The following is an 18,350-nucleotide window of genomic DNA, read 5'->3' on the forward strand; positions in this document are numbered from 1 at the left end:
CCGCGCTCGGAGCTCCGGAGACAGGCGCCCGGGGCGGCCCGGGACTGAGCTTCCCGTGGGCGGGGCCGGAAGTGGCTCTGAGACCTCTGGGAACTGGGCGGGAGTCCAGACGCTGCGTCGCGGGCGCCCGAGGGGGCGGGGCTTGTCGCTGTTCAATCCGAGCCCCGCACCCCGCGTCCCGCCGCCGCAGTCTCCGCGGACGATGGCGGCCCGCCTGCTGCTGCGCGCCCGGCTCCGGGGCCCCGCCGTGGGCCCGGGAGCCCCCCGCCGGCCCCTGAGCGCCGGGGCCGGGCCGGGCCAGTACCTGCAGCGCAGCATTGTGCCCACTATGCACTACCAGGACAGCCTGCCCAGGTGAGCCCGGCCTCCCGGCCCCCCCCCGTCGGCCCACTCTCACTCCAGTCACTCCTGACCCTTCTCCTGACCGCGCCTGCCCCCAGCCTCCTACGTGGGACGCTGCCACGTCCCCGGTCTGGAAATCCTGTAACTTTCAAAATCTCCTATTCTAGAACGCTCCATTGCTCTCTCAGATTCTCCATCCTGAACCCTTCTCGGACTCTCTCCAATAACCCAACTTCCAACTTCCGGGTACCCTAAGAGTTCCTCACCTTTCCCCCCTGAAAAATACCCAACCTGCATGTCTCCAGCTCCACTCTAACCCCTCCACCTGGGGTGTTCCCTGGAGTACTTTCATGACTGCCCCACATCCCTGCCCAAAATATGGACAGGCCAGTTTCCGATGCATAATAGTTATCCCTCAACTTCTCCCAGCACCGCGTCTTCATCGCTGTTGCGCAGAACCCTCAGCCCACTCACATGCCAACAGTACCGTGCTCTTTTAGCACCCCCATCAGTCCGCCAAGCACAGTCGAGTGTTCATCTTACTCTCCCCTAAGTTCTAAGCCCAGTCTTCACCTGAAAACTTTTCACCACTATTAAACCTTCCTCAACACTCCCCCTAAAATATCCCTAACCCCCATTACTCTCCAATTTAAGCCCTTCCTCACAGAATTCTAGGCACCACCCTCAATACCCCTCCCAGAGTCTTATTCAGATTAGATCCGGAGCCCACCCAGATCCTATCTATTCCTTCACTCTGTAGGCTACCCCGGCACCTAAAACACTTCACCTAGAATCGGCTTCCCCTAAGAAAACAGCCCCTGCATTCTGCCTCCGGGGAGCACTCCGGAGCCTTTCCCCTCCCCCTCTTCTTCCTCCCGACTCCTTACCTTTACCCTTTTCTCTCCTAAGTTCCAAGGGCCCTTTGCCTCTGTAACTTTATAAATAAACTTTCTCTTATATATATAAAAAAAAAGACAGTTCCAATAAATCTTTACCTTTCCCTCACCCAGTATTTTCTTTCATTAAGTTTCCAGTTTTCCTAGCCTTCTCAGCCTTTATCTGAGCTGCCAGATATCCTTCTCCAATATTAGAAATTTCCCCAAATTCCTTTACCCTCTAAAATCAGACTTTACCTTCTCTGCTCACCAGTTAGTTAGCTCCTGGGGCCATATTCCAAATTTGTATCAAAGATTTTTCTCTCTTTCTCTCCAAACTGCCATCAGGAATCTCCTGGTCCGGGGGCTGGAGGCTAGCGCTCCCCAGCACATAAATAGAACAAAGATTATATCCCAGGCATCGCCCCAAACTCCTAGGTTGCTGTTTTTCTTCACATACAGCAACCCCTGAACCTACTGTCATCACTGCCTACCCCACCCTCTTAGGAAAATCAACCAAGGTGATTCTTGTGAAATTACACTGTGAAGGCATCTAAACAAAAACAAATTAAAATGAGATTATCTAGCCTCAAACTCGTCGTTTAAATTTGTCAAGAGGTAGGGGGAGAGGAAGAAAAAAGTATCTTTGTGCCTGTCATTATAAGCCTGGGACACGCCTCCTCCTTGACAGCCTGTGTGTGAGCTGAGCCTGTAAGTGGGGCAAAGGTGAGGAATGACATAACCTGTCTACATTTGCCAAGTCCTGCTGCAGGTGGCCCTTGACTTTGCAAGATCAGAGAGATTTTCTCTATTTTAGAATTGGAAAGCTGGGAAGAATATTCAAGATCATTTCCTGCAACCTATAGTACAAAAATATGTAGGAATTTGAAGCTACAAACAGTAGCACCGAGTCATCACCCATATGTAACTTTAAACAAGGACTCCTCACAGGCCTCCATTACCTCAGCTGTAAAGTGGGCTTTAGGTAAAATGAGATTCCTTTTATCCCTGAGATTCTAGACTGGTAAAATGTGTTATCTCTGACACTCATTTTGTTGTAACACTTGGTGAAAAGCCCTGGCCTTGAAGTCTGGTAGAACTTGATTTCAGAGTCTGGATCTCTGTAACTTCAGGCAATTTGATTAACTTCTTTGAGCCACAGCCCTTACCTGCAGGGTAGGAATGGAACACAAACTTCATTCGGCTGTTGTGGTGATAGAGTGAGATAAGATGCCTAAAATACGGAACTATCCCAATTAGTTGGCCAGAGTGGTCGGTCCCTTTGTATTAAGCGGTCCAACTGGATCTCCCTCCCCCTTCTTATTCCTGTGATGTTACTGCTGCCTATTGACCAAGTGGCCTTGGACTCACTTTTTTCTAGGAACTCTTGCACTAGCATTTGTTTGTTTTTTAGAATGTTATGTATTTTTCTTTGCTCTTTTTTTAGTGTGGTAAAATATACATAAAATAAAATTTACCATTTTAACCATTTTTAGGTGTACAATTCAGTTAGGTGTGTTTTTTTTAATGGCTATGTTTATATATACTGAACAGTTAATTTCAGAATATAAAACTGGAAGTTCTGAGGAGACAAAGGGTGGGTCAGCCTCACCTACTCATTCACATTATTAGTTTGATAAACATTGATACGGATTTGGAGACTGATCAGTCACGGTGAGGAGCTTACTATGTAATGGGGGAGATTTGACAGGTAGACAGATAGTTCAGATGTATTATGTAAGTGGAAAGCCACATTTTATGGTGGTTAAGATCATGAAACAGGAATCAGATGTGATTTTTAATCCAGCTTCTCTTCGTACTGGCTGCATGGCTGTGAGCAAGTCATCCAATCTAAAAACTGGGATTGATAGTATTTGTCTCAGGATTGTTAGAATTAAATACCCTGATATAAAGCACTTAGTACAAAATCTGGAACAAAGTAAGTACTCAGTAGATAAAAATTCTTCCTGCAAGAGCGCAGCTAAAAAGCCTTTTGTATTTTTATACAATATAGTTATCATTGGGATAAAGTCATCCTAGATGTCAAGACAGTCTATCTGAAGGGCATGCCTTTGGGGCCAGAATATTACTGTTTTTACCTGTTATCCTCTATATATTGGTAACTCTGGCCTTACTTTTGAACTCTAGAGAACCCGTCCATTATATCTGGAATACAAGTTATATAAAGCAGCGATTTTCAATCTTTTTCATCTCATGGCACACATAAACTAATTACTAAAATTCTGCAGCACACCAAAAATATATTTCTTTGCCAATCTGACAAAAAAGATAGGTATACTTTTGATTCATTCACACTGGGCAGCTATTGTTTTGTTGGCTGTCATCATTTTTTTTTTATTTGGGAATCTAAAGTCTGTGCCCCTGACCAAATAGGTATTTCGTATTTTAAAAATTCTTGAGGCATACCTGTTGAAAATTGCTGATATAGTGATTAGTCAGAAGAGGGTAGAGGATCCAGTCTTGAGAAAATGTGCACTTTTAGGCCAAGAGGATATAAAGGTGACTCAGAAGAAGATGGATCAAAACCAACAGGGTGGGAAGAGAATTTCTAACTGCATCTTCTACATTCTTTAAGGATATAACAGCCTGCAGTCTGATGAGGGAAAGAGACACAAATACATAAATGCCACTAAATGTAATAGAGAAGAGTGCGGGGTCCTGGGACGGGTAGTGGGTTGAAGGAAGGAGTAATCAGCTAATTCATTTGACATACATTTATTAAGTACCTATTCAGTGCCGGCCTTGTGCCCGTGGAGGTCAGAGAGGTTTTAGAGGAAGACTCCCCTATTTGTACATTACCATAATCATGAGAGCCAACTCTGTGCATTTCTTCCCAGCTCCCCCGTCAGTGACATAATGTTAGTACCTTGAAATTGGCCTGGTGGGAGATTTATAGAAATTGATAAATGCTACAAATCAGGGCTTCACCCTCTACCCACCAGGGAGCTGGTTTATTAACCCACCACCCCTTGGAGTAATAACAGATGAGGATGCGGATAAGGTGGTACAATTGACTTGGAGAGGAAAGAAACTTGTTTAATGTTGATGGCGGGTGGTGGGGGTAAGCAGGGTGCTAGTCCTTCCTAGAAGTTGGGGAGTGGCTTTCTATGGAGAGAAATTTGAAAGCAAGTGGTATTTTTAGAATACAGTTGTCTCAGTATCTGCAGGAGATTGGTTCCAGGACCCCTTGTGAATACCAATGTCCACAGATGCATAAATCCTTTATGTAAAATGGGATAGTATTTGCATATAATCTATACACATCCTCCCAAGTAATTTAAATCATGCCTGGATTACTTACAGTACCTAATACAATGTAAGTGATATGTAAATAGTTGTTATACTGTATCGTTTAGGGACTAATGACAAGAAAAAAGTTCTATATGTTCAGTACAGATGTGAAACCATCATAGGCCTAACTACAGAGTACATTTCAGCAATGTTACTTTTTCCCCCCAAATATTTTTACTCTGTTGTTGGTTGTGGAACCCGCAGATAAAGAGAGCTGACTATAGTCAGAATTTAAGAGAGGTGAGGAGGTAGGTGAAGTACTGAAGAAATTATAGAATATAATTTTGAGAACAGAACGGGGGTTCTAAAGACATAGTGGCAGCAGCTAGTGAAGAATAATAGCTACATGGGACCAAACTGGATGTTGCTGAGCAGATGGAAGGAAATAGTAGCAATAGGCTTTGTGCCTAAGGTGGAAGCAGGAAACTAAGAGGGAAATGGAAAGGAAATAGAGTGAGCTATTTACAGATATGGATAGATACCTGGATGTCTCTAAATATATATTCAGTGTCTTTAATGCTTACTGTATGTCAGATACCTTCCTAAATTCATATATATGTGTGTATACATACATATATACATATATATGTATATATATATAATTTCATTTAATTCTCATAATAGCCCAGTGAGCTATTATTTAACAAATTGAGAAAGGAGGACCAGAGAGTTAAGAAATTTGTCCAGGATCACATGGGTCATAAGTGACAGAATTCAGGCTGCAAACTCAGATCTGTGAGATTCCAAAGGCTGTGAACTTAACCTCTCCATACACTAGGTGTGTTAGTGATAAACTTGTGCTAGGTGGGGTTGGAACTTGACAGGTAGGATTTCAGATCTCTCTGTGAGGCAATTCTCTCCAATCCATAGATCAGAAATGGAGTGTGAAGACCATCGAGTAATTTGCCACCTATAACCATATAACTAGAAACTAAGTGGCAGAGCTGAGACTCAAGCCTAGGAGGTCTGATTCTAAATTTCTTTCTCTTTTACTGTGTTAGTAGTTCTTATACTTTAGACTTCACAGATCATTACAATTATGGGGAAAAATGGTTATCAATGCTGTTTCTTAAAAGAACTGACCTTTAATGACTCTCATCCCCCATCAAAAAAAGGGGGACACTCTCAGCCTTAAGGACAGACTTCTAAATTAAGCAAATTAATCTTTATGAAAAGCTCACTGTTCTATTCCTGTTTTTCATTTCACTGTAAACTAGTAACTTCATAACCATGGCCATTGTCTACTAAGTATAGGTATTAGATAATCCATTGATGTGGACTGCATTGCTGTTTGGTATTTACATTTGAGACATTTTACATAAAGCAAAAATATAGACTTGGTAAGTTTATCATATTCATTATGTTATCTTTAATTTGTTTTTATAGAAAACAGGTGGTTTTTGTATCTATGATAAACATTTTTATACAGAATCTATACTGCCTCAGTGTAATTTCATCGATAACTTACATTAGTAAATCCATCAATTCTGATTTGTCTGTGGCTTCCCATTGTTGGTTTTTTTTGGAAGGTAATTATCCAGTAATCAGCTTACTAGTTTGGGTTGTGAAGCTAATAAACCTGTTTCACATATTGTCACCCTTACATTGACTTTGCTATCTCCTCAGGCTGCCTGTTCCCAAACTTGAAGACACCATTAGGAGATACCTCAGTGCGCAGAAGCCTCTCTTGAATGATGAGCAGTTCAGGTAAATGCTGAGAACCCTGAATGACCATGGTTGGGTGGTTCAAGAGAAGCTGACAAGTAATGGTAGACTGTGCTTCAGGAAGTATCTGTGATTTGATTGGGTCTCCAGGAACCTGAGGCCTAGTCTCTATATTTGCAAATTCAGGAAATAGTTTTTACTCAGGAAGGGCTGACCAAATCTCTCTAACCAGACTCAACAGGTGATGGTTTATAAGCCTGAATGCCAAGTTTGTACTGTATCTTGGCAGGCCTACCTGGTACTGGTACTGGTCATTTGCAGTAGGCATGTGCTTCTGGTAGGGAGATCCATTGAGGAGAGCATATGGCAGACCAGAAGTTTGCTTGGTGAGCGTGTGTACTGGGTTGGATAGTGTGCCCCCAAAATTCATGTTCTTTTTGGAACCTCAGTATATGACCTTATTTAGAAGTAAGGTTGCCCAGCTGGGCGTGGCTCAGCAGTTGAGCATCGACCTAGGATCCAGGCGATCGGGGTTCAATTCCTGGTCAGGGCACATGCCCGGGGTTGCGGGCTTGATCAATGACTCTCTCATCATTGATGTTTCTATCTCTCTCTCTCCCCCTCTCGTTTCCTCTCTCTGAAATCAATAAAGATATATAAAGAAAAAAAAAAAAGTAAGGTTGTTACAGATATAATTAGTTAAGATGAGATTAATTCTGGCCAATGTGGCTCAGTTGGCTGGAACATTATCTGGTGCACCAAAAGGTTGTGGGTTTGATTTTTCTGGTCAAGGCACATAACCAGGCTATGGGTTCAATTCTTGGTCGGGGTGCATACGGGAGGCAACCGATCGATGTTTCTCTCTCACATCGATGTCTCTCTTTCCCTCTTCTCTCTCTAAAATCAATAAATAAATAAAAAAAGATGAAATCATACTGGAGTAGGGTGGATCCTTAGTCCAAGGTGACTGATGTCCTTAGAAGAAGAGGAGACACCGAGACAGCCATGTGATAATGGAGGCAGAGATTGGAGTGTGTCAACAAGCCAAGGAATGCTGGGGATAGTTGGTAACACCAGAAGCTAAGAGAAAGGCATGGAATAGGTTCTCCCCTAGAGTCTTCAGAGAGAATATCGTCCTGCTAACACCTTGATTTTGTACTTCTAGCTTCCAGAACTACAAGAGAATAAATTCCTGTTGTTTTAAGCTGTCCAGTTTGTGGTACTTTGTTATGGCAGTCCTAGGAAACTAATACAGCCTGGGATTGGAAAATAGTACTAGATATTGTCAAAAAGTGGATTGCGTTAAGCTCTTACATCCTAGGATAGTACTCTCTTTTACACCTGAAGAAACTGAAACTCATATCAAGTAACTTGTTTAATGTCCTTTTCTCCATGCCAAACTGCCTCCTAGATTACAGATAGTTTTGAGATGTTGATTTTCCCAATCATCATTTGAAAAAGATACCCTAGATTTATTCATTTTAGATTTATCCTTCTTGTTCTTATCAGTCCTAGGTTCTAGGAATATACTATAGGGGACTGAAAGCTCTGTGTATGAGTTTTGGGCCATGAATCTAAAAATCATGAATTTTTCTGCCATTATTTGATTCTATCTTTTCTCAAACATTTTAGGAAAACAGAAGAGTTTTGCAAGAGTTTTGAAAATGGAATTGGAAAAGAATTGCACGATCAGCTCGTTGCTCAGGATAAGCAGAATAAACATACAAGCTACATTTCAGGTAGGTAGGCTGGGCTGTGGGTATAATTTTCCCCAGAGCCCTCCATAATTGAAAGTAAGGCAGCTCTCTCCTGTTTAGGTCCCAAAAATATTTTTGATGGGACAGCACTGAAATAATGTATCATTCTCTCTTCCTGAGGTAAACACTAAGGCTGAGTGGTTCCTCCTCCACTAAGATGTTGACTGGAGTTATGCCCAAGAGCAATGGCTTGTTTCCTCTGTAGGTGGGATCAAGCTGGAACCTAACCATTGGTTCTGTCTGGAAGGGATGCAGGATTAAATCCCTGTGCGTACCATTCTCGATCCTTCACAGTCTGCCCTCTCCAGCCTTTTCTCTTACCATTCTCTCTGACACACTTCATGTTTCAATAAAACGGAACAACTCATTCCCTCCCTAAGGAGATGGGATGGGAATTAACAGCTGTTCTGTTCCAGTATGAATGCAAGTGAGGTGTTATTTTATTTTATTCCTTTAAGAGTCAAGAAAGGAAACAGAATGAGGAAGAAAAGGCAATTAATAAACCTTAGGGAAATGCAAATCAAAACCACCATAGTTATCCACCAGGCTGGTTTCAATCAAATAGACAAATAACAAATGTTGCCAAGGATGTGGAAAATTGGAATCCTCATGCACTGCTGGTGGTAATGGAAATTGGAAGATACCACAGCAGTTCCTCAAAAGGTTAAACGTAGATGTACCACATAACCTAGCAATTCCACTCCTAGCTATATCCCCAAGAGAATTCATAATAACCAAAAAGTGGAAACAACCCAAATGTCCATCGACTGATGAATGGATAAACAAAATGTACTATATCTATATAATGGAACATTATTCAGCAATAAAAAGAAATGAACTGATACATGCTACAACATCCATGAACCTCAAAAACATTATTGTGATAGGAACCAAATGTAAAAGACCACATAGTGTATGATCCTGTTTATATAACATGAATTATTGCAGAACAAAAGTAATCAGGAAATTCCTCCCTCTGGAGGTTGATGTCATTTCTTCTGCGTCAACTTTTTATGTTGTTCTTTTTTTATTTTTATATTTTAGGCCCCTGGTTTGATATGTACTTAACTGCCCGAGACCCCATTGTCCTGAACTTTAACCCATTTGTGGCATTCAACCCTGACCCAAAGTCTGAGTATAATGACCAGCTCACCCGGGCAACCAACATGACCGTTTCTGCCATTCGGTTTCTGAAGACACTCCGGGCTGGCCTTTTGGAGCCAGAAGTGTTCCACTTGAACCCTGCCAAAAGTGATACTGATACCTTCAAGAGACTCATACGCTTTGTGCCTTCCTCTCTGTCTTGGTATGGTGCCTACTTAGTCAACGCATATCCATTGGATATGTCCCAGTATTTTCGGCTTTTCAATTCAACTCGTTTACCCAGACCTAGCCGGGATGAACTCTTCACTGATGACAAGGCCAGACACCTCCTGGTCCTAAGAAAAGGACATTTCTATGTCTTTGATGTCCTGGATCGAGATGGGAACATTGTGAGTGCCTCTGAAATCCAGGCTCACCTGAAGTACATTCTCTCAGACAACAGCCCTGCCCCTGAGTTTCCACTGGCCTATCTGCCCAGTGAGAACCGAGATATATGGGCTGAGCTTAGGCAGAAGCTGGTGAGTGGTGGTAACGAGGAGACTCTGAGGAAAGTGGACTCTGCTGTGTTCTGTCTCTGCCTAGATGACTTCCCCATTAAGGACCTTGTCCACTTGTCTCACACCATGCTGCACGGTGATGGCACAAACCGCTGGTTTGATAAATCCTTTAACCTCATTATAGCCAAGGACGGCACTGCCGCTGTCCATTTTGAGCATGCTTGGGGTGATGGTGTTGCAGTGCTCAGGTTTTTCAATGAAGTGTTTAAAGACAGCATTCAGACCCCTGCCATCACTCCACAGAGCCAGCCGGCCAGAACTGATTCTTCTGCTGCTGTGCAGAAACTCAACTTCAAGCTGAACGATGCCTTAAAGACTGGCATCACTGCTGCTAAGGAAAAGTTTGATGCCACCATGAAAACCCTCACTGTTGACTTCATCCAGTTTCAGAGAGGAGGCAAAGAATTCTTGAAGAAGCAGAAGCTGAGCCCTGACTCAGTGGCCCAGCTGGCCTTCCAGATGGCCTTTATGCGGCAGTATGGGCAGACAGTGGCCACCTACGAGTCCTGCAGTACTGCAGCATTCAAGCACGGCCGCACGGAGACTATCCGCCCCGCCTCCATTTTCACAAAGAGGTGCTCCGAGGCCTTTGTCAGGGAACCCTCCAAGCACAGTGCTGGAGAGCTTCAGCAGATGATGGCCGAGTGTTCCAAATACCACGGCCAGCTGACCAAAGAAGCAGCAATGGGTGAGATGGGTGGGGAGCATTCCCTTGGGTCTTGTTGCCCTCAGCACTGGGGGTAGGCTTCAGTAATATTCTACCTCACATCTCATTTCCACCCTTTCGCTAGGTTTAATCCATCTGCCAGCTCCCAGGGATGGGGAAGTGCATCTAACTGTATCCTCATTGAAGGTCAATTTCAGCTGTGACACATGAGTCTCTATTATTTATTGGTCATTAAATTCAGTTTGACAGTTTAGGATTTCTAAGCCTGCAGCCCCTCTTCACCTCAGATGTAGCATGTTGTGTCCCTGTAAACAGGTCATCTCAGAACTCTTTCCCAAATCTAAGTGTCATCCTTTTTTGCCTCTTTGTGGCAAAACTTGATACCTGGAAAGGACCTGGAGGATCACATAGTCCAATCCTTTCATGCAGCCAAAAGTCCTGGAACTAAAAGGTACCTCCAAGACATTCTGGTCTCATCCTTCCCCATTTTATAGGGAGGCAACTGAGGCCACAGGCCCAGGGCTACATAGCAAATTAGCAGTAAAGATGAGATTAGAACTCTTTCCATTTTCTTTTACTGACTCATTGCTCTTTTACACTTGACTTGGACTTTGGGTTTTATCTTAGTTTTTGAGTCCATAGCTCTCTTCATGTACTTTTCTTGACTGATTAAATTGACTTAGTTTCAGACTTTTAAAAATCATGCTTTCATTTTAGGCTCACTTTTGACTCAGCCATTTACAGTTTTTTCTTAAGAAAATGCTCTAGAATGAACTGCTCCAGAGGTTAGTGAGCTGGAGGTGTGCATGCAGAGGTAGACCTTCCTTCCAATCTCAAGGATGCTGTTCAGGGGATTCCTACATGGGTGGGAGGTTTTACTAAGGCTCATTTCAGTTAGAGTCTGAGACTCTGTTTTTTTGTTTTGTCTCTGACAGGCCAGGGCTTTGACCGACACTTATTTGCTCTGCGGTACCTGGCAGCAGCCAAAGGAATTGTCCTGCCTGAGCTGTATCTGGACCCTGCATATGGGCAGATAAACCACAACATCCTGTCTACTAGCACGCTGTCCAGCCCAGCAGTGAACATTGGTGGTTTTGCCCCCGTGGTCCCTGATGGCTTTGGTGTTGGGTATGCTGTTCATGACAACTGGATAGGCTGCAATGTCTCCTCCTACCCAAGCCGCAATCCCCGGGAGTTTCTCCAATGTGTGCAGAAGGCCTTAGAAGACATGTTTGATGCCATGGAAGGCAAATCCATCAAAACTTAGCTTCTAGGAGGGTTAAAAGCCTCCATCACTTCATTGACATGAAAATTGAGGCCTATGTAGCCAACAGGTGCTATTCTGTGACTAATTGAACTAATTAGGAGGTGCCTGAGCAGCCAGAGCTCTGAAGCCTAAGCTTTAAAATTGTGGTTTTAAAACTAAACATGCAATTTCCAAGTGGAATTAGATCACAGTTAAAGATAATGTGAGATTTCAATTTTGAGGGCATTTGATCAGAAGGGTAGGATTTGGAAAATTAACTCAGGTGTATTTATTGTTGAAGCAGAAATAAAATTTAATTGTATCTATCGACATAATCTTTATTTTTTTCCTTTTAATTAATGATTTTTTTTGGTTTTTACCTCCTGAAAGATGAGATGGTAATTTAAAATATAAACAAAACCTATAGATCCTTTTGGTGTTTATCTTTATGAGCTTAACACACACCGACTGGAACAGAGACTGAAAACTAGAAAGGCTGCTTACCCAGCCCATTACTTCTACTTACTTGCTTTCAGGCTGGGCAGTGGACTAGACCCAATGGGTAGGGGGCTGGAAGGCCTGCTGGCTGAGTGAGGGTTGAAGTGCTGCTGTCAGGTACAGAGAAGAGGCTCACAGGGAACCGGGAATACAAGACCTACAGGAAAGGAGATGTAGCTGCCAGACTGGAGAGGGCACAAAGTAGGCGTACCTCTTCACCACTCTTGGACATGACCCCCTTCCTAGTACCCCACAACCAGCCATTCAGAAAATGAAGATATTAATTTTACTTCCAAAGAATTCCAGGCCCCAGCAGAACACTGGAGAAATAAGGTCTCTTATAACAGGTTTTCCAAATGGATTCACTAGTGAGAAGGCATGAACATGCCCTCATGACCTAACTGTGCATTAAACAACTCTGTCCACTATGTAGGGGGTCTTCAGACCTATGGAAACAGGCCCATGACTGTTGTCTTTACACCTCCACAGGGCTGTCTGGGGGCAGCACACAGAAGTGTGACCACAAAGGGGATAAACCAGGACCAGGAGCTAATGGGGGCATAGAGGCTTACGTAGAGTAAGAACTTTCATATTGACTTCTGTGATGGGAGGAGACAGCTCCATCGCAGCCAGTAAGCAAAGACCTAAGGACTACCTGGTTGGAATTTTATAGAGCAGATTCATGATAGGACTGGATTCTATACTGACTTCTATAGTATAGTCCCTTCTAGCCCTAGAATATGAAGTGACACCAGCTAACAGAGATGCCTGCATTTACTGAAGAGCCAGGCTAATCAATGCAGTATTTTGGCTCAGGATAATTGGGCTCATGGCATCATTGCACAGCTCAGCTGCACTTCATACCATTGGCCTTGACACCTTTGGTTCTTCGGATTGATCTGCCCACCCATGAGCTAGACAGCCCTTTGAAGCTGTGTGCTCCTGCATATTTTGCAAATTGAACTGTGTAAGACTCCATGTTGTGGGAAGCTGTCAAAAAGCAGTAAAAGACCTCCAACATGAATTCTTATTTGTGTTAGGAGTGGCTGTTACCTGACTACCTTCACGCATGAGTACAGCACAAACGGGCTTTATTGGTGGGGCTTGGGAAGCTGTAAGAGCCCAGCATGCAGACGGTGAGGGCTTGGACGGCTGCCAGGAGACAAGGGGTGAGGAGACCAGCCTTAGTGGGCTCTGCTGCTTGGGGCACATTGTCCCTTCTCAGTTCTTAGAAGCAAGTGTGCAGGAAGAGGGTTCAACACTTTACAAACTGGTGGGTGACCTCGTAAATTCCCACAGACTCCTGAGCCTTTTCATCATAGTCAGTCCAGTCCTGTGGGGGAAAAATGGCAGTGTTAGACTCATGAGGCAGCCTAGGACAGTGTGGAGAACTGGGACTTAAAAGGCCCATTTCAGGCTTTGACTCCGCCATTCATGAACATGTATGACCTAGAACAGCCAGACCGCTCAGGCCTGAATTTCAGCTCTTCCAGCTTTGTGATTTTGGGCAAGTCGCTTAACTGTTCTGATCCTCAGTGCTATTCTGTTTTTTTAAAACGGACAATAGATTTCATGTTGAATGCTGAAAGAATGAAATGAGGTAACACATATAAAAATACTTAGCACAGTGCTGGGTACATGTAAGAGCTCAATAAATTCCTGTTACTGCTATTATTATATGCTGTGCAAATGGAAAGAAGTTTTCATCCTTCCTTTGAGGCCTGGACATACGTAAGGTTTCCTTATCTGCAAGGCAGTGCCATGTCCAGCAATACAGCTGGTTCTGATTATTTGTGGTAATTATGTTCTGCAAAGTTATTACTGAATTAGTGAATAATGAACTAATGCTCGCAGGGAAAATACAGGGTTAGGTTCTTGGGAGCATCTGATCACAACATGCTCTTCAACCAATCAATACATAACCTTGTTTCATGTATGATTCTGTTTAAAACACCTTTTTAATATATTGTTGATTCATTAAAATTGAACTCACAGCCAACAGCATTATAACTCATGCCTGAACAAGGCTTATCTGTTACATATTTTCTCCAGCAGGCACATCCCAGTGTTCTTGCATGTGGAACACTAGACAGAACTTCAGCGTTATCATGGGACCATCTTAAACACCAAAATCACCAACAAAATGCACAAAGATGTGCAGTCAGCTTTCCATTGATGAGCCTTGTTCACCAAAAAAGGTAATTTCCACACCCTGCAAGGCCCCCAAGTCCCGTACCTTCTCCTGCAGATTAACATCACTGAAGACTGTCCCCGATTCCACACCCTCAGCAGCAAACCCAGCCTGTAAGGGACAGGAAGGCAGCAGTGAGTCTGAGGGAAAGGAGGCACTGGACTGGACTGACATGTGAGCCTGGCCAGGGAACTGGCTTTTCTCACAACACATTTGGGAAGGGAAAAGTGAGATGCAGTGTGGGCAGCTGTTCTGGAATAACTACTGAGCTTCCAGGGCCTGGCAGCTGCCCTAGGATTAGAGAGAGTGGTTCCTCCAATTAGAGCCTTGACCAGAAGGCAGGAGGTACAAGGTAAACCTTTCACTATCCCTGATTGTCTAAAAGACAATCTAAGCTATAAAGTCTCCCAGGAGCTGCAGCCTTTTGCTAACCATCAGCCATCTGGGCATGTCGCTTCCCTCTCTGGACCTTAGTTTTCTTATTTATGAAATGGGGATGATAATACTGTCTCTTCTGCCAACCTCACAGACTTCTCGTGAGGTGAAAATGCTGCACCAATAAAGTGGGATGAGTACTGGCTCTAGAGTCAGAGACACCTGCATTCAAATTACAGCTCCATTGCTTAATAACTGTGTCACTCTGGGCAAGTTGCAAAACCTTTGAAGTTCTTTCCTTGTCTGAAAAACAGTACAAATAACTTCACAGCATGACTGTGAGAATTAAATAAGGTAACATGTAAAACTGACCAGCATGGTGCCCAACATATAGTAGCACTTAATAAATAAAAACAGTAATTCTTACAAAGGAGAATTCCTAGTCCATGGTCTCTGTAGGAAGCAAAGTTCCACTATTACTTCCTATATGCCCTCCCCAAAGATACAGGGTCCCCAAGAAGACACACACACCTGGGGCTGGAAATCAACTGGTTCAAGGCCCCGGCACTCAAACTCTACTATTGTCTTGAACTTCTCATTGTCTTCAGCCTGGAAAGGAAGTATATTGAGGAGGCAGGCCCAAATGGGCCCTCAGGATAACCCCATTGCCCCTACGCTTCCTGCCAAGCAGGTCCTTATTGCTCCTGTGAACCCAGAATGGGACTCGGGACCAACTCACCCCTTCTGGAAGAAGCCTGCCTTAGCCACTTGCTCCCCATAAGACCTTGGACATGGATACTACAGAACAAAGAGTGTGGACTCTGGGGTCAGCCTGCCCCAGATGTGAGGCAGAGCTCTGCCTTTCTTCCCTTCTGGGCCTGAGACTATCAAATAGAGGTGAGGAAACCACTGCAGGTTTATTGTAAGAACTTGAAATATGTGTAAAGTGTCCAGCACAGTACCCAACACTGCTCAGTAAATGGTAGATATAATTATCGTCACAACTATGAATAAGAGTGTTAAGCTACAAAGTCTCCAGATCATCCAAATGTCCCTAGTACACTTAACTGTAGTCTTTTGCTAACCATCTGCTGTGAAGGCAGGGGCCTAACTTAAAGCCTTTGAAGTGAGATTTACTTGTAGAGGAAGCACCTATAAGTGGGGTGGTATAGCCAGGAAATTCATGCCTACCTGACCTGTGGGCCCAGACAGCCCAAGGGCCATAGCCACACATTCACTCTCATTCTGTCAGTCACTGTAAAATCATTTCCTGCACACCACCATGTGCCCCGCACTGCTCTGCTGACCCTAGTTTGTTTTTTGTTTGCTAGTCTGTCTCTTCCACTAGATTACGATTTACTTAAGGGCAAGTCCTCATTTGATCTCTAACTTCGGAACAGAGCTGAGAATTTGGCATAAATCAAACACTTTTCAAAAATACCAAATAAGGAACGGATAAATACAATTTAAATGCCCTTCTTTAAACACACAGACCCAAAGCACACATACCCTCCCTCACCTTTGGACTCATCTGTTGTACAGCAATGTATAACTACCTAATAACATGGACAATATCAAGGGTGGAAGGTACCATTTGAAGGATTCTCCCACCCATGGTTTCAGAGAAGGCTCACTAGACCCATTAAGATGTAGATAAGGCAAGTGTTCCCAATGATGGAAACTGAGTGGCCAGGTTGGGTCAGAGGGTCCTCTGAGCTCCCATAGCCTACCACTTATAACTCTAGAACCCAGGTCTCCTAGCTCCCAGCTTGGAATTAATTCCACCATGCCTGCCACTACAGGAGGCAACTTACATTGTAAGATTTGATGGTGCTGCTCAAAATCTCTGAAACATAAAAGAGAGGGCAAAATTGACTTGAGTCCATACCTTGGCCCTACCCCAGGTCCCCAGATGTGGCTCTGAGAAAGAGTCTGCTGCAGAAACTTGGGCACCTTAGGTAATATGAGCCTGCTTTGGGGTCTAGTATCAGGAAGGTAGGGGCTAGCCTGGCAGAGCTCCATATTCATGGCCTGACCTACCAATGGAGTTTTCCCTTGCACACAGCTTGCACTTCTGGACCATGGAGGCGCTGCCACGGCCCCCCTTCAGTGCCACACTGTCCTAGCAAGGAATAAACAGAACCTCTTGTCACATATCTATTAGAAGAGATCCAGTCCCACCACTTATTAGCCAATTAAAGAGACCAAGAGAGGGTGACTTGCTAGGACAAGAATCCTGGGGAGGCTTCTTGAGACCAAGGAAAGGGCTTCCCCTTGATTTTGAACTCTTGTCTCATATCCCAAAGAAGCCTGTTCCCATTGTTGATCACACTAATGCCTGCCCTCCCAAACCACAAAAAGCAAGGTCCAAAGACCATATAGATTAGGGTCACAGATTCTCCAAATTCCAGCCTAGAGGTGTACGTGTGTGGGGTGGGTATGGTGGGTAGGGGGGGCAAGAGCAGTTACCATCAGCCGAATGTATTGCCACTTCTCTGAAATCTCACCACAGTTGCCACATTTCATCTTGGGGGAGAAGAGAGTATTAGTAAAGTAGTTAGCTTAGTTAGGAGACAATGAGGGAAGGGTAAGAAGGCAGGCTCACAACCTACTTCCCTGTCAGCAGTCTCATCTCATCCTTACAACCAGTCCCACCAAGGACATAACCAGACTTACCTCTGGGCAAAGAACAGGCCCAGGTGCTTCTCCTGCTGGCATCCCCATTCCCCTTCAAGAAGGGCCCAGTCTAACTGCTTATGTGGTGTAGAAAGGGTCTCAACAGGCCCCCCACCCACTCTGCTGTGTTCCTACAGGCCCTGTAGGCCCCTGTTGTATTTATGTATTTGCTCTTATTTCTGGGTCTCCTTCCCTAGACTCTGTGTGGTTTTTTAAACCAAAGAACATAAGTTCCCCAAATAAGTCCTGGCACTTGGGCTTCAAAATATATGGAATTACAAGAGGTCAGAGACTTCCTGAAAGAGAAAAGGCTTTTGCCAGGTACTGAAGGATGCTGAGATTTAGACCAGGAGAGAAACAGGATTACGCAATAAACTTTAAAAAGCAAACATAAAATTGTACCCAGAAAAAAAAAAAGAACGTGTAATGGTTAAACACTTCTAATCCTGTTGGAGAGAGCTGTTAACACTTAGATCAGGCTGGGAAACCTTTTCCCGGGCCCGGCCGCTGGCGCCCCCTCCCGGAACCTCGAAGTGCCCACAGCCTCTCGGGGCTCCTCCCCTTCCCCTTCAGGGGCCCGCCCCTGCAGCCGCACCTTTAGGTACCACCGGAAGTCCTCCCCGACAGGCCGGAGGTTAGTGACATTCTCCAGGGTGGCTTTGAGCTGCAGCGCGATTTTCTGAGAGGGGAGGGAGGGCCAAAGCGACGACATTAACCGCGCCTGCGCAGCCCCACGCCTAGCCCCGCCCCGCCCATCCCGGCTGGAGCACCGCCCCTCCACTTCTTTCCAGCGCGCTCACTCCCCTCATTCTCTACAGGAGCGGGGCTTCCGCACCCCAGATCCGCGCCACCGCCCCGTCCCTGCCCCGCCAGCGGTTCGGCCTCGTCTCACCCCCATTGCGGCCCGACTCAACCCGGCGCTAGCGGCGCTCGCTCCTTTCCGGCCTGTCGTAAACCGAGGGCGCCGCTTGCGCACCCTTCGTACGAGCCTCGGAGTAGCGTGGGGCGGGGCGCAGGGCGTGGGGGCGGACCTCCGTGCGCCGCTCCTTCCGGCGCACGCAGGTTTTATCATCTATCATCTGTCT

The 18,350-nt window shown here is 44.8% G+C and overlaps 2 protein-coding genes across 2 annotated transcripts; one reads left to right on the forward strand and one right to left on the reverse strand.

Moving 5' to 3' along the window:
• The first annotated feature begins 202 nt into the window (after window positions 1–202).
• CPT2 (carnitine palmitoyltransferase 2) lies at window positions 203–11,956 on the forward strand. Its single transcript, XM_087820444.1, has 5 exons — window positions 203–354; window positions 6,156–6,236; window positions 7,827–7,933; window positions 8,996–10,300; window positions 11,215–11,956. Exons 1-5 carry the CDS (start codon window positions 203–205, stop codon window positions 11,544–11,546), a joined length of 1,977 nt encoding a protein of 658 aa, XP_087676570.1. The 3' UTR covers window positions 11,547–11,956.
• On the reverse strand, window positions 8,487–18,350 carry CZIB (CXXC motif containing zinc binding protein). The gene is made up of 8 exons (XM_087820445.1): window positions 18,158–18,350; window positions 17,861–17,944; window positions 17,059–17,115; window positions 16,630–16,711; window positions 16,404–16,435; window positions 15,121–15,198; window positions 14,260–14,325; window positions 8,487–13,356 (listed from the first exon to the last, which is right to left on the reverse strand). Exons 1-8 carry the CDS (start codon window positions 18,335–18,337, stop codon window positions 13,279–13,281), a joined length of 657 nt encoding a protein of 218 aa, XP_087676571.1. The 5' UTR covers window positions 18,338–18,350; the 3' UTR covers window positions 8,487–13,278.

Source organism: Miniopterus natalensis, chromosome 9 (assembly GCF_054644295.1).
Source record: "Miniopterus natalensis isolate mMinNat1 chromosome 9, mMinNat1.hap1, whole genome shotgun sequence".
Lineage (NCBI taxonomy): Eukaryota > Metazoa > Chordata > Mammalia > Chiroptera > Miniopteridae > Miniopterus > Miniopterus natalensis.

Bases quoted from the DNA above. Each gene is read 5' to 3' on its own strand.
- CPT2 (XM_087820444.1), top strand. From the start codon at position 203: ATGGCGGCCCGCCTGCTGCTGCGCGCCCGGCTCCGGGGCCCCGCCGTG. The intron at 355-6,155 runs GTGAGCCCGGCC...CTATCTCCTCAG, and splicing joins TACCAGGACAGCCTGCCCAG to GCTGCCTGTTCCCAAACTTG. The intron at 10,301-11,214 runs GTGAGATGGGTG...TGTCTCTGACAG, and splicing joins GACCAAAGAAGCAGCAATGG to GCCAGGGCTTTGACCGACAC.
- CZIB (XM_087820445.1), bottom strand. From the start codon at position 18,337: ATGATAAAACCTGCGTGCGCCGGAAGGAGCGGCGCACGGAGGTCCGCC. The intron at 17,116-17,860 runs GTGCGGCTGCAG...TTCTCCCCCAAG, and splicing joins ACTTCCGGTGGTACCTAAAG to ATGAAATGTGGCAACTGTGG. The intron at 16,712-17,058 runs GTAACTGCTCTT...ATTCCTTGCTAG, and splicing joins GGCAATACATTCGGCTGATG to GACAGTGTGGCACTGAAGGG.